The sequence below is a fragment of the Paramormyrops kingsleyae genome, chromosome 1 (genome assembly GCF_048594095.1).
Source record: "Paramormyrops kingsleyae isolate MSU_618 chromosome 1, PKINGS_0.4, whole genome shotgun sequence".
Lineage (NCBI taxonomy): Eukaryota > Metazoa > Chordata > Actinopteri > Osteoglossiformes > Mormyridae > Paramormyrops > Paramormyrops kingsleyae.
In genome coordinates, this window is record NC_132797.1 from 42962130 (window position 1) to 42974994 (window position 12865).

At 42.7% G+C, this 12865-nt stretch overlaps 1 protein-coding gene across 1 annotated transcript in view; it reads left to right on the top strand.

The window, feature by feature from the left end:
- The first annotated feature begins 204 nt into the window (after window positions 1–204).
- Window positions 205–12865, top strand: part of LOC140592537 (uncharacterized) — a 92956-nt gene continuing 80295 nt past the window's right edge. Inside the window, exon 1 of the mRNA XM_072716030.1 lies at window positions 205–613. Within this exon, the coding sequence (XP_072572131.1) occupies window positions 604–613 (10 nt within the window). The 5' untranslated portion in view covers window positions 205–603. The remainder of the gene's footprint in view (window positions 614–12865) is intronic.

A 12865-nucleotide genomic window follows, 5' to 3' on the forward strand; every position in this document is an offset into this window, starting at 1 on the left:
TAAAGTTTTTTGGTTATTTATTTAATTTCATTATTGTTTGACTTCAAGTTCATATTTGTTGTTTTACATAAAGGAAAAAAAGGGGTTTAAAATAGATGTGATCTTTAAAAAAGAAAAAAATCTAAGTTTGTATTTTACTTTAAAAGAAAGGTTATCGATTAACCAATGACACGTCTTGAAGGCGATGACCCCGGAAGGGGAGGGGTGAAGCAACGGAGGGGAGAGAGACGTGTAGGGATTTTCTTCTGTTGAGAAGATAACAGTAAAAATACTCGCAATCTTTTGGTTTAAAAAGTTAAGAATTGAAAGCTGTTTCATTTTCTACATTCACCAAAGACGAAGTGTAGGCAGAGTTATCGAGAGTTCAGCGAGAGCGAGTGAGTAACTCGATTGGAACTCATGAAGACGGGGAAATGGACTGTGAGGTGGAGGCTGTTCCAGTAGTCACCGAGGCCTGTGTGGTCGTGAGCTGAGGATACGCGTGGACGTGATACTCCGAGGCTTCTTGGCCGTTCTACAAGAGGATATCAGTGACGATCGGATTTGCTTCTCAGTTCATCTTGTTTCCTGAAATGGAGTTGTGTTTTTGAACTTCGTCATTTCATGGGAATTCGTGAGTACTACTACCTGTTGCATATTCACGTGAGCTCCAACGTTGCATGCCATCGAAAGACTAAAATCCCAGCTGGGTATTGTATTACTTTGATGTGGGTATTTTCCATGTTATGTTGTTGTGAAACTGTGTGTGTTCCGAGTGTTTCAACTGAGGGTGATTTTGTTCATAATTTGTAGATTGGGGCATAGGGCCTAACGGGAGGTAAAGCCTAGGAATATAATGAAATATAACAAAAGGGTCAACATCTAATAAATGTGAATGCTTATCGAATACCTGTTTTCTCTGTGATTCTCATGTGAGGGGAAATTAGGGAGTAATTTCAGTGGGATTTTAATTTACTTTAGGTAATAGAAGGCCGTAAGAAACCACTTTCAGTAATCTAGTTACTTCTGAAAAAACTGTATACTGATATCTGTAATCCGGGGTGGTAGATAACAGTTTAATGCTTAGCTGTAAACTGTCCTTTGGGATTTAAAGGTACGTGATGTGTAACTCTCCTTTCATAATTTTACCTTGTTGGTATGGTAATTTTCCCTAGACATATTTATTATTCGAGCTGTTCAACAGGAGAGGGCTACATATATTTAGCTCGATAGTGATGTTTCATAGTACTCCCTTTCTGCTCTAACAAGAGTTCACATCAATAAGCTATGTTTAGAAATGTTTCTCAAAAATGTGTTTTTATTATTATTAAGAACTTGTTTGCATTTAGCTTGATAATAGAACCAACATGTTTTATTAGTTTATTAATGTATGTTTAACTCAATAGCAACCTGTTTTATTGGTTATTACTTATATAAAATACATTTACAAATGTTTTTAAAAGATGTTTCATTTACAAAAATCGTTTACATTTAACTTGTTAATATAATCAACATGCCTTATTAGATTAGAATTGTATATTCAGATCTACAGTGACATTTTCTTAACCAGTATGATTTTCCTCAACAAATCCACATATTTAGCTCAAATGGTGATTATATTTTATTGATTGTAACTCTGTATTTAGCTCTATAGTATCATGTTTGCTGAACTGGCTTGATTTTCATAATTATTACCTTGATAAATCTACAATATTAGGGATTTAACTTTGCTGATAAGCATTTAATTTAGTTACTGCAAGTGATTACATTTTCCGGCACAGGCTGAAGCAGTAGCTATAAATACTGTGAAGTTAGTGTGTTCATGTAAGTATTGTTGATTTGTTCTAATTTGGATAATGCAACATCCTTTTCATATAAATGTTGATCTTTATCTGTACGAGTAATATGAGCATGGATAAGTAGACACACCAACATATATAAATATACAGATTATACATTAAATAAACATTAAACTAATAAAGCATATCGGTTGTACTGCTGAGCTAAATGCAAACGAGTTCCTCATAATAATTAATAAAAACACATTTTTAAAAAGACATGTAGGAATTATTAGCTCAGGTAATTTTTAATATCTCCACCAATATGTTTGAAATTAATTAAAGTTTAATTAATTATTATTTAATGCTGATTATTAACCAATCGTTATGCCGAATGGTCGGCTCCTCCAAACTCAATTGCGGTATCCCTGTGAGTCTGTTAATGTGAGACTTAAATGGGATTCACTAATTACCAGTATCGCTTAGTAACCTGGGTTAGAAGGCTCGTCCAGCAAGCTGCATCACCAGGTAATGTAAACGATTGGTAGTGAAGCTCCCCTCACGGCCGATGAGAGAGAGTCTCGCGATGTTTCAGGCGAGTTTGAGGTTCAGAGCGTGTAGCAAGATCGCACAAAGGCAGAAACTTATTGTGGAACACTCAATGACGGAGGCTAAAGTTGTGTAAAAGACATGCATTTATTCCTAGCTAACACACTACAACTAACATAAGACAGACATTACACCTAACACAAACAACAAACACGAAATAACGGAATAAAACAAATGATGTAATTATGAAAATGCAATGACCGGATTTAAATGAGTAACCTTAAATGGGAAATACTGTTCTGCAAAGCAAGCACAGTTTGTGGAAACACGACCCTAAAGTCTTATAGCAGGTTAACAGAACAGCTTAAGTTGTTAGAATGAAAGGAAGTTCGTTTACTTGGTTGAAGAGTGGGGGGGGGGTGGTCTTGGCAGTTGATGGCAGAGCTGCTGAGCTGATGGCACTCAGGAAGGCACGGCGTTTGGAGCAGTGGAGTGGAGCCCCTTTGGATTCTCTATCCTGGTGAAGCTTTGTCTTGGGTGCTGTTCTCTGTTCAGCTGGGCCTTCACCGGAGGGCTTCTTGTGGGCTTCTCTTCTCACGGGCTGATGTTCTCCTTCGGGTTGTCCTGAGGTCCAGGTTTTTATGGTCTAAAGTTCATGAATAGGGATGACCAGGAATTCGACTCCTGGCCCAATGGCTGGCCATCCATTTGGCGGGCTTTCGGAAGGGGGTCTGTATCAGTCCTTTTGGGATTTATGGCCCGACTGATTCTCCCTTTACTGATGATTTTCATTAAGCTGTTATAACCTTTGATACATCCACTTTTATGGTAATCACTGACCAGATTTGGACCCAGGGGTGATTAACAATCAGTTTGACACCAAACATGCCATACCAGCTTCACAGGTACATACCTCATACCATCTGCATTAATTGATTAAACAATTACTTATTTTATCTATGTGACTGATTCACATCAGTATAGGATACAGGTGTTTTGGGTTGCACCTCAACAGATGTTACACTTTGTGCAGATATTATTCATTATTATACAGTATTCATATTACAAACAGCACATCTTATCCATAGATAGGCGTGGCCGTTAGTTTGTGGTGATATCAATATAAGTTGCACATCTGGAAACAACATATTTTATTTGGTGTGGCTTATGCCAATTCATCTTCTCCAGAATGGATAAGATACACCTTAATTCAGTTCTTTTAACATAGCATGTTAGAACAAAGAAACTTGGTGACGGTCCACCAAGATCAGATAAGGACCACAAAGGAATGTTGGAAGAGAAGGGGGGGTTTTAACAAAGAAGACTCTCTAAAAGATAGGACACATTGGTTACACTAATTTTCCAGATTCTTCTGGTATACCATGAGAACATATATACAATGGTAGCTATACCGATCTATTTATTTAAATTTATATGTGTTCAAGTTCACCCTTACCACTGCAGCAAGTTCACATCAATAAAACATGTTTATAAATGTCTTTTAAAAAGTGTGTTTTTATTAATTATTATGAAGAATTCCTTTGCATTTAGCTTGCCAGTACAACCAACATGTTTTGTTAGTTTATTAATTTATATTTAGCTCGATAGTGATGTTTCATAGTACTCCCTTTCTGCTCTGACAAGAGTTCACACCAATAAGCTATGTGTAAGGATCTGGCTGTTTTATGCCCATCCCAGGCTACCCCCATAATATTTTATTTATATTTACAGATGACTTGTTAGGTTTGGCCACACTTTGAACTGAAGGAAAGCAATTTACCACTGAAACCTGCAGTTCACACACAGTACGTTACTCCCGCCAGTAGGTGGCAAGCGGTGAACAGTGCTGGGATGTCACGCAGCATTTTGGCTCAGATTAAACGCAGCCAAAGTAGCGTTCATACGCGGGCATGCACGCTGCTAACCCGCTAACTGTTGTATGTGATTGCAGGTAAGCAAGGAAGTCACAAAAGCATATGCGAGGGAAATGGCGTAATAGACGTGAACAGTGAGAAAGCGAGACATGTTTTCTTATTTTAAAAGAAAGCGTATGTGAAACTGGTACCGTATAAAGGCGGACTCGGCTTAATGGCGTTCGCATAAAATGCATGTAGTGACGGTGGTGAATGGCTAGAGGAATAGTTAATAACCTAGCTTGTATTAGTGTACTAGATATCTTCAGGCAAAGGATGTTTGGTTAATTCGTGTGGAAGTGTTCCATGTTTATTTGGCGCAGCATTTTGGCTCAGATTAAAACGCAGCCAAAGTAGCGTTCATACGCGGGCCTAATAGATAGGGCCCAAGCACTAAAAGAGTCCAATGAACAGACACAGAGCACCGTTAGCCTCAAGAGAGATGCAGCCATGCTGGCCACATTGCAGGAGCAATATGCTGCATTACAGTTAAGCTTTCAAGCCTCCACTAAACGCATTGAGGAAGAAATGAGAGAGTTAACCATCAAAATGACAGACCAGAACCAGGGTCAACAAGTGCCTTTCCCGATTGGGTGTTCTGTCAATTTGCCACCAGAACTAACCATACATCGCGAATTCAAAATCAATGGCCAAATTGGAGAGAGGGGCCAAAAAGACAAATTGTCATATACTAATTTGATGCATAAAATTAACATAATAATAATAATAATAATAATACATTTTATTTCCAAGGTCACCTTACAGACATAAGAAATAAAAACAATAAATTACAATAAATTACAATAAGATAAAAGAGGAAAAACTATAGACAAGATTGACTGCAAGTAAATACTGTATTTAAAGCAAGTAGACCATTTTGAACAGATGTGTTTTGAGCTGTGACTTAAATGAGGAAAGGGAATCAGTGTTCCTTAGGACTGGGGGAAGTGAGTTCCAGAGCTGAGGGGCGGAGCGACTGAAAGCTCTGTGCCCCATGGTAATAAGACGGGCAGAGGGAACAATGAGATGAATGGCAGACGATGACCTGAGAGAACGGGAAGGAGTGGCAATATGTAGCAGATCACACAGATAGGGAGGGGCGAGGTTATGGATGCACTTAAATGCAAAGAGTAGGATTTTAAAGTGTATCCTAGCATCTATGGGCAACCAGTGAAGTTGTTGGAGAACTGGTGTGATATGATCTCTTAACGGAGTCCGAGTTATGACCCGAGCTGCAGAGTTCTGTAAAATTTGAAGTTTATGGAGAGATTTGTTGGGAAGGCCAAATAGGAGGGAGTTACAGTAATCGATACGGGAAGTGATGAGACTATGCACAAGGATGGCGGCAGCATGGGGAGTAAGGAAGGGACGGAGTCGGTTAATGTTACGTAGGTGAAAGTATGCTGACCGGGTGATGTAATTAATGTGGGACTGAAAAGAGAGTGTACTGTCCAATAAGACACCTAGACTCTTTACCTGATGGGAGGGATGGATAAGGGAGTTATCTATGTCAATAGGAAAACTATGGGATTTTGTCAGAGTGGAAGGTGTACCAATGAGCAAAACTTCAGTCTTATTACTGTTAAGTTTTAGAAAATTGGAGGAGAACCACAATCGAATCTCCATAAGGCAGTTAGAGAGGGAGATGGGGGGAAGGGATGAATTGGGTTTCGAAGAGATGTAGAGCTGGGTGTCATCTGCATAACAATGAAAATTTATGTTATATTTCCTGAATAAGTGGCCAAGAGGGAGCATGTATATGACGAATAAAAGAGGCCCCAATACTGAACCCTGGGGTACACCTGCAGAAACAGGAAACAATTTTGAGGAGTGAGATTTAAATTGAACAAACTGAGTGCGGTCTGAGAAATATGAGGTGAACCAGGTGAGAGGGATATGACTAATGCCAATGGATGTTAATCTGTTTAAGAGGATATCATGGGAAATAGTGTCAAATGCAGAACTGAGATCAAGATGAATGACAATGGTGAGAAGGCCAGAGTCAGCTGCCATCAGAAGATCGTTAGTGACCATTAACAAAGCAGTTTCAGTGCTGTGATCGGGGCGGAAGCCAGATTGAAATTTTTCATAAAGATTGTATTCATTGAGGTGAGAGTGGAGCTGGGAGGCAACAACTTTCTCTAGGATTTTTGAAATGAAAGGGAGGTTCGATATAGGGCGAAGATTGTCAAAGTTATTGGGATCTGCACCAGGCTTTTTGAGTATTGGCGTAACAGCAGCAGTTTTCAAGGATGAAGGAACAATTCCAGTGTTAAGGGAAGATTGAATAATACTGGTTATAAGAGGAGCCAACGAGGGCAAACAGGTTTTAACTAACACTGTAGGGAGGGGGTCAAGCTGACAGGTGGATGGTCTAGATTTTTGAATGAGATTTGATACATCAGTTACAGAGGGAATGGTGAATCCTGAAAATAACTGACAGGGAGACAGTGAAGTGAGTGGGGAATGGGTTACAGAATTAGAAGCTCCTATAGAGTTAAGTTGTTGGTGGATATCAGAGATTTTAAGAGTAAAAAAGGACATGATATTGTTGCAAAAATCAGTTGAGTACATATGAGGGGGGAATGGGTCAGGGGGTTTTGTAATTTTTTTAAAAAGAGAAAAGAGAGATCTGGAGTTCCCTTCTCTAGAATTGATTAAACCGGAGTAGTATGTGGATTTGGCTAAAACTATGCTGTTCTTATAAAGCAAAATATGATCACTGTACATGTCTTTGTGTATGGTGAGACCTGTTTTCTTATAAAGACGTTCCAGTTGCCGTCCTTTGGCTTTGAGAAGGCGCAGGTTGGGAGTAAACCATGGTGCCGAATGAGAAAAAGAAACAGAACAGTGTTTGAGGGGAGCAAATGTGTTAAGAAGATTATGGTGTGAAACAAGTTCTTCAGGGGTTGAGGAGCTGTGGATGGGTGAGAGTTCATTTACAGCAGATGAGAAAATATCCGGATTAATATTACTAATTTTCCTAAATGAAATGTCACGAGTAATGCAGGTTTTTGAAGCTGATACATTAGCAATAAAAGAAATTAACATGTGATCAGATTGAGGAAAAGTATTAGCTTTGCAGTTTGTGGGGGTGACACCAGAACAGCAGACCAAGTCCAAGATATGACCTTTTGAATGCGTAGAAAATTTGATGTGTTGTTGTATTCCAAAACTATCCAGACAGGAAGCAAAATCTCTGGAAAGAAGATTCCTGTCATTGTCCATGTGTATATTGAAATCGACAAGAATTATTATATTTGGAGTGAGTACAGAGAAGTGAGTGAGTAGAGCAGTAAAGTCGTTTAAAAAGTCCTTGTTCGGCTTAGGTGGGCGATATACAGTGCATATGATGGTGGGAGTGGAACCAGGGAGCTGTATTGCTGTGTATTCAAATGAATGGAAGATTGGGGCTGAGAGAGGGAGGACTTTCCACTGCTTCCGGTGAATTATCGCGAGACCACCACCCCTCCCTGAGTTGCGAGGTTGACAAACGTAAACAAACTCAGGTGGAGTGGAGTCATTAAGCGAAACAAAGTCATTAGGCTGCTGCCACGTTTCAGTCAGGCAAAGAAAGTCCAACTTACGGTCGGAGAGGAGATCCTGGATGAGCTGCCCCTTGCCAGTGAGAGAGCGGATGTTTAGTAGACCGAAGTTGACGCTGGAGATGCCGTTTCTGATAGTGGGCTTGGCCGACCTAGCAGGGTGTGCTAGCGCATTGTGGCTGACAGTCCGGTAGGTATTGCGGGGATTACGTCGAGATCTGGACCAGATGGACTTTATGGAGTTAGTGTCATTGATGTTGAAGTTTCGCCGGGACCCTCGGTGGATGTACCTGCGACGGGGCTTGAGAGCGATGTCTGGATGGAGGTGCAGAGACACGGGTGGAGGGACAGACAGGTAGAAGCGGAGCCTAAAAAGTTTGTTTGCGGAGTACTGCAGCAGAGCTGTCGCCGGGTGGTGAACAATTGATAACAAAACCCCGGTGAGCACAGACCACACACACAGCCTGTGGATCCACATCTTCAACCGCGGAGCGCTGGAATATAGCCGGCTGAAAAATCCCGATGTGGTAAAGTCCAAACAGACAACAGCAGCGTGAGCATGAGACACCCGCAAATGTTATTAAAATATCGAAATATATCAAGGTACGATTACACTTTAGGTAATCGACCAGAGAAACAAAACTTAAAAACAAACTTAAAATAGTAAACCGCTGAGTAGCGGCAGCCAAGCGCACCAGCGTTCACTCAACCGGAAAGTAACATGGGAGTAAAGAAGGGTCACAGCGAAAGTGAGATAGTCGAAGCTGTCGTCAGGGCCATCAATCCGGGTCTTAGTCTTCGAGATATGTTGGAAATTAAAGCAGACCTCACTCCTCCCCAGCTCCGAACAATATTGAAGGGTCATTATAAGGAAGATAGTCCCACTGATCTCTACCACCGCTTGTTAAACCTCATTCAGTACAGTCATGAATCACCCCAAAATTTTCTGTTTAGAGCTATAGAACTGAAGGAGAGACTTCTAGCTGCATCAAGAGAACCAGGATCGGATGAACAGTACAGCGCAGAATTAATTCAGAAAAAATTCCTGAGAGCAGTGGGAACAGGGTTGACCAGCGACAATGTAAAGTATCAACTTAAGAGTTATCTGGATGACACTACAGTGACAGATGATGTCCTGATTGCCAAAATAAATGAGGCTGCAAGTTTTGAATGGGAAAGACAACAAAAATTGAAGAAGAATAGTAAAGAATTTAAAGTCCGTGAAGTAAAAGCCGAAGTCAATAAGCAAGAGGTAACGGAGAGTGGTGCCAGTGGATCAGAACAGCCATCGGCAACGAATACAAAATGGAAAATGGTCAAAACACAACGAGGGGCAAACCAAAAGGAATCAGAGCTCTTAGAGATGATAAAACAGTTGAAGGGTGAAATAGAGATGATGAAAAATGCGAGGTGTGGATCGTCGAGAGTGCCCCGTCTCCAGGAAGTAAACCGTAGACGTGGATGCAGAGACTGCCAAGAGAAACACAATGAGGAACAGTGTGACCACTGCTTCAGATGTGGACAAAGCGGCCATGTATCAAGAGGGTGCCGGAGGGGGAGGACCACCAGTAGGGCAGACACGGTGGACATGTCCTGCCATTCAGTCACACACAGTCCAGTCCAGCCTCAAAAACACAGTTACCACAGTGGGCTTGTGGGTAATACCCACAAACTCCTTACTGATGGCATACAGCAGCTGGAAGATAAACTGTCAGCTGTTGAACAAGATAGGCCGGTGCCGGGCAAAGATATGGCCAGTATCAACCTTCTGTCCCCAAAACAAAGATCCCAGTTACTTAATTTGGTGGGAAAGAAATATAACATCCTCTGCCGCCTAGATGGGGTGGAAACAAAGGCACTGTGGGATACAGGGTCACAAGTCTGCCTGATCAGTGAGAACTGGAGACAACGCCATTTACCACACAGTAGATTGAGAAGTCTGGTTGAGATCCTGGGGCCAGGCACTCTGGAAGGAAAGGCAATTAATCAGACAACGATCCCCTTCACTGGCTGGGTGGAGATCAGATTCGAACTACCTGCCCAAACGGGCCCCCAGTTGCAATTGTTAGTGCCTGTGTTAATTACTGACGATGGAGGAATGGCAGGTGAGCCGATCATTGGGTTCAATGTCATAGAGTATCTGCTAACAAAGGGTATGGAGCCACCCAGAGTCATTACAGAGGTCGTCAGCAATGCCTTCTCATTTGATAGTAAGAAAGCTGAGGTGTTTTTAAAAGTTATGAAAGCTGGAGATGACACATTGGGCGAGGCGACGGTGAAGGTAGGAAGAGAAAAGGTCACGATCCCAGCTGGCCAGGCAAAGGCAGTGAAGTGTGGGGTGAGGGCAGGTCCACTCTGCGCATCACAAGATGTTTTGTTTGAACCCAGCTCAGATCCTCAGTGGCCAGATGGATTAAAGATCGGCGGAAGTGTTGTACGTCTGCAGAGGGGGACCTGGTCTCCTGTTGCTATTCCTATTGTAAATAACACGACACGCAACATTTCACATCCTCCAAGAACGATATTGGGACAAACGCAGATAGTGAAGACTGTCTATCCGGCACCGGTGAGGCCAGCGGAAGGTAATCAATTTTTGGAAAAGACCCACAGTAATGAGGAGTCAGTTAATGTGGTAGCAAGCGAAGACGAACAGAAATCCTGGGACCCCCCAGTCCCCTTGCACCACCTTCCACCAGATTGGCAATTAAAGGTGAAGCAGCTGCTTAGGGAGACTAGTAGTGCATTTGCTCGAGATGAAAATGATGTGGGAACCATTCCATCCCTTCAGTTAAAAATTCGTCTGAGTGATCCAACACCAGTCAGGAAAACTTACATTTCAATACCCAGGCCACTACATAAAGAAGTCAAGGAGTACTTAGAAGACCTTCTGAACCGAGGCTGGATCACAAAATCAAGGTCTCACTACTCAAGCCCCATTGTTTGTGTAAGGAAGAAAGACGGCAGCCTCCGGTTGTGTTGTGACTACCGGGAGTTGAACAAAAAGTCAGTTCCAGACCATCATCCCATACCCCGTATCCAGGACATGATAAACAGCCTCAAAGGCAGTGAATGGTTCTCGGTGTTAGATCAAGGGAAGGCCTATCACCAGGGCTTCCTGGAAGAGTCAAGCCGCCCTCTCACCGCCTTCATTACACCCTAGGGGCTATATGAGTGGGTGAGAATCCCATTTGGCCTGTCCACAGCTCCTGCCGAGTTCCAACGATCAATGGAGGAGTGTTTAACTGGATTACGGGATTATGGTATGTCTACCATATTTAGATGACAACCTTGTTCACTCCAAATCATTTGATGCTCACCTACAGGACCTGAAAATAGTTTTGTGTCGATACATCACCCATGGAGTGAAATTAACACCTAGGAAGTGTGAGATCTTTAAGAACCAGGTGAGGTTCTTGGGGAGGATTATTGCGAAGGACGGGTACACAATGGATCCTGCGGAGGTTGCCCCTGTGCAGTCACTAAAGCAGAGAACACCCTCTACAGTTGGAGAATTAAGACAAATTTTGGGATTCGTGTCATACTATCGGAGCTACATCCCAAATTTCTCCCGCATAGCAAAGCCCCTGTACAATCTGCTCTGTCTGAGTAATGCAGCAGAAACCCTAACAAAAACAAAATATCAGAAAGGGAAGAAAAAGAAATCAGAGCAGTTGCCCTCAGCACACCCAATAAAGTGGCTAATAGAGCACCGACAAGTCCTCAGTCAGCTGGTAGATTTCCTGTCTGAGCCTCCGGTATTGGGATACCCAGACTTTGAAGAGCCTTTTGTTCTTCATTGTGACACCTCTTAGGAGGGGCTTGGGGCAATTCTGTATCAAAAACAACAAGGAAAACTGAGGGTCATTGCGTACGGCTCCAGGACTCTAACTGCCCCAGAGAAAAACTAGCATCTTCACTCTGGGAAGTTAGAGTGCCTTGCGTTAAAGTGGGCCATATGTGAGAGGTTCCGGGACTACCTCTACTACTCCCCACCATTTACGGTATACACCGACAACAACCCTCTCAAATATGTTCTCACGACCGCCAAGCTTAATGCAACTACACACAGATGGGCAGCAGAACTTGCCGACTTTCAGTTTACAATTAAATATCGCCCTGGAAAAGCTAATAGAGATGCGGATGGCTTGTCTCGCATGCCCTTTGACATGGAAGAATACATGTGCGCATGTTCACATGAGGTCTTACCGGATGTTATGATGAGTGTGACACAGGCTCTGTCTATCCAGCTGGAAGACAGCGAACCATGGCTGTGCCCAGTAAGCATTTCAACAATGCTAGATGGAGAAAATGTTGTAGGGACGATGTCTGTTGCTAAGATCCCCAGGTCAACACTGAGAGAGGCGCAAGGGAGGGATCCCGTCATAGGTGAGGTAATCGGGTATGTTACCTCAGGATGTTGGCCTAAAGTGGGGATCCAAAAGACAAATAACAAATTGGCAGCCCTGGCGAGGGAGAGAAAGAGGCTATACCTGGAGGATGATGGACTACTGTACAGGAAGACTGCTTTCAGATCCCAGTTGGTCCTACCAGACAAATTCCACAGTCTGGTGTTCAAGGAACTCCATGAGGAGATGGGTCATCTTGGGGTGGAGAGAGTGCTGCATCTCATCAGAGATCGATTTTACTGGCCTCATATGCAGAGAGACGCAGAACATTACATCACTCGTGTGTGCAGCTGTATCAAGAGCAAGCACCCAAATAAGCCAGCTAGAGCTCCCCTGGTGAACATAGTCACTACACATCCCTTTGAGCTAGTCTCAATTGACTACCTGCATCTGGAGAAATGTAAGGGAGGATACGAATATATTCTGGTGGTGATGGACCATTTTACGCGCTTTGCGCAGGCCTACCCCTGCCGGAATAAGTCAGCACAGACAGCAGCAGAAAAGATCTTTGGGGACTTTGTGTTAAGGTTTGGTTTCCCGGTGCGTCTTCACCATGACCAGGGCAAGGAGTTCAGCAATAAGTTGTTTGCGAAACTTGAGGAGTATAGTGGGGTAAGAGGGTCAAGAACAACACCGTACCACCCCCAGGGAAATGGGCAGGTGGAACGCTTTAACAGGACACTCGTGGCCATGCT